Genomic DNA, 2,500 nt, shown 5'->3' on the forward strand with positions numbered 1-2,500 from the left:
ACATCAGCTGCAGCGCTACGCTGGACCTGCAGGACCTGCCACCTGAGGACCGGACCAGGGAGACCACCGTCCCTCTAAACCTGCTCTGTGAGTCCCTCTAAACCTGCTCTGTGAGTCCCTCTAAACCTGCTCTGTGAGTCCCTCTAAACCTGCTCTGTGAATCCCTCTAAACCTGTTCTGTGAGTCCCTCTAAACCTGCTCTGTGAATCCCTCTAAACCTGTTCTGTGAGTCCCTCTAAACCTGCTCTGTGAATCCCTCTAAACCTGTTCTGTGAGTCCCTCTAAACCTGCTCTGTGAATCCCTCTAAACCTGTTCTGTGAGTCCCTCTAAACCTGTTCTGTGTGTCCCTCTAAACCTGCTCTGTGAGTCCCTCTAAACCTGCTCTCTGAGTCCCTCTAAACCTGTTCTGTGTGTCCCTCTAAACCTGCTCTGTGAGTCCCTCTAAACCTGCTCTGTGAGTCCCTCTAAACCTGCTCTGTGTGTCCCTCTAAACCTGTTTTGTGTGTCCCTCTAAACCTGCTCTGTGAGTCCCTCTAAACCTGTTCTCTGAGTCCCTCTAAACCTGCTCTGTGAGTCCCTCTAAACCTGTTCTCTGAGTCCCTCTAAACCTGTTCTGTGTGTCCCTCTAAACCTGTTCTCTGAGTCCCTCTAAACCTGTTCTGTGAGTCCTCTAAACCTGTTCTGTGAGTCCCTCTAAACCTGTTCTGTGAGTCCCTCTAAACCTGTTCTGTGAGTCCTCTAAACCTGCTCTGTGAGTCCCTCTAAACCTGTTCTGTGAGTCCCTCTAAACCTGTTCTGTGAGTCCTCTAAACCTGCTCTGTGAGTCCCTCTGAACTTGCTCTGTGAGTCCCTCTAAACCTGTTCTGTGAGTCCCTCTAAACCTGTTCTCTGAGTCCCTCTAAACCTGTTCTCTGAGTCCCTCTAAACCTGTTCTGTGAGTCCCAGTAAACCTGTTCTGTGAGTCCTCTAAACCTGCTCTCTGAGTCCCTCTAAACCTGTTCTCTGAGTCCCTCTAAACCTGTTCTCTGAGTCCCTCTAAACCTGCTCTGTGAGTATATAAGTATATAGTGTAGATAACTTATTGAAAGTACCAGGATGACCCCCTAAAAACGGTTAAAAAATCCACTGTGGAACAATGAACCCTCTCGCACTAAACGGGCGCCATCTGGACTACAAACCACCAAGGGAGGGACCAGGGACCAGGGACCGGGGACCGGGACCGGGACCGGGGACCGGGGACCAGGGACCGGGGACCGGGGACCGGGGACCAGGGACCGGGGACCGGGGACCGGAGACCAGGGACCAGGGACCAGGGACCAGGGACCAGGGATGTGATCAATGATCATGTGACCTATGACCATGTGACCTATGACCATGTGATCTATCATCATGTGACCTATGACCATGTGATCTATCATCATGTGACCTATGACCATGTGATCTATCATCATGTGACCAGACCTTTCTCCTCCTCCTCTGCAGATGCTCCCGTCGTCACGGCGATACCCGACTCTGTGTCGGTGATGGCCGGCTCTCGGCTGGAGCTCGGCTGCTCCGCGGAGGGAAACCCCGAACCGGCCGTCAGCTGGAGCTTCGGGGGGGCGGGGGCTCCCTGAGGGGCGGGGCCAGGGCCGTCAGCTGATCCTCTCCGCGGTGAGTCTGGCGGATGCCGGACGGTACGAATGCCACGCCCAAAACACCGAGGGGAGCCAGACCTCTCACCTGGAGCTCACCGTACACGGTTAGTGCTACTGTTACTTTAAGAGAGGCTCGCTCTCTGGTTACCTGTCTGTCTGTCTGTCTCTCCCTCTGTCTGCCTCTCCCTCTGTCTGTCTGTCTATCTGCCTGTCTGTCTGCCTGTCTGTCTGTCTGTCTGCCTGTCTGACAGCCTGTCTGTCTGTTTACCTGTCTGTCTATCTGCCTGTCTGCCTGTCTGTCTGTCTGCCTGTCTGCCTGTCTGACAGCCTGTCTGTCTGTCTGTCTGTTTACCTGTCTGTCTATCTGCCTGTCTGTGTGTCTGTGTGTCTGCCTGTCTGTCTGCCTGTCTGTCTGTCTGCCTGTCTGTCTGTCTGCCTGTCTGTCTGACAGCTGTCTGCTCCCCCCACAGCTCCTCCCACCAACACCTCCCTGTCGGTGAGTCCAGGTGATTGGCTGCTGGAGGGTCAGCAGGTGACGTTCATCTGCCAATCAGACGGAGCCCCGCCCCCCACGCTGGTGCTGAGGAGGAAGGGGGAGGAGCTACAGAGGACTGGCCCTGGAGCCCCGCCCCCCACGCTGGTGCTGAGGACGGAGGGGGAGGAGCCACAGAGGACTGGGACTGGAGCCCCGCCCCCCACGCTGGTGCTGAGGACGGAGGGGGAGGAGCTACAGAGGACTGGCCCTGGAGCCCCGCCCCCCTCGCTGGTGCTGAGGAGGGAGGGGGAGGAGCCACATAGGGCTGGCCCCGCCTCCTCACAGCTCTCCTTCAGCCTATCCTCCGCCCGGCTGGAAGACTCCGCC

At 56.4% G+C, this 2,500-nt stretch overlaps 1 protein-coding gene across 1 annotated transcript in view; it reads left to right on the forward strand.

Annotated features, from left to right (window-relative positions):
• vcam1b (vascular cell adhesion molecule 1b) overlaps positions 1 to 2,500 on the forward strand; it is a 35,359-nt gene that overhangs the window by 6,752 nt on the left and 26,107 nt on the right. The window contains exons 3-6 of the mRNA XM_028586642.1: positions 1 to 87; positions 1,484 to 1,581; positions 1,631 to 1,742; positions 2,109 to 2,500. The exon at positions 1 to 87 is cut by the window's left edge and continues 219 nt beyond it; the exon at positions 2,109 to 2,500 is cut by the window's right edge and continues 67 nt beyond it. Coding sequence (XP_028442443.1) covers positions 1 to 87; positions 1,484 to 1,581; positions 1,631 to 1,742; positions 2,109 to 2,500 — 689 coding nt within the window. The remainder of the gene's footprint in view (positions 88 to 1,483; positions 1,582 to 1,630; positions 1,743 to 2,108) is intronic.

The sequence above is a fragment of the Perca flavescens genome, chromosome 9 (assembly GCF_004354835.1).
Source record: "Perca flavescens isolate YP-PL-M2 chromosome 9, PFLA_1.0, whole genome shotgun sequence".
NCBI lineage: Eukaryota > Metazoa > Chordata > Actinopteri > Perciformes > Percidae > Perca > Perca flavescens.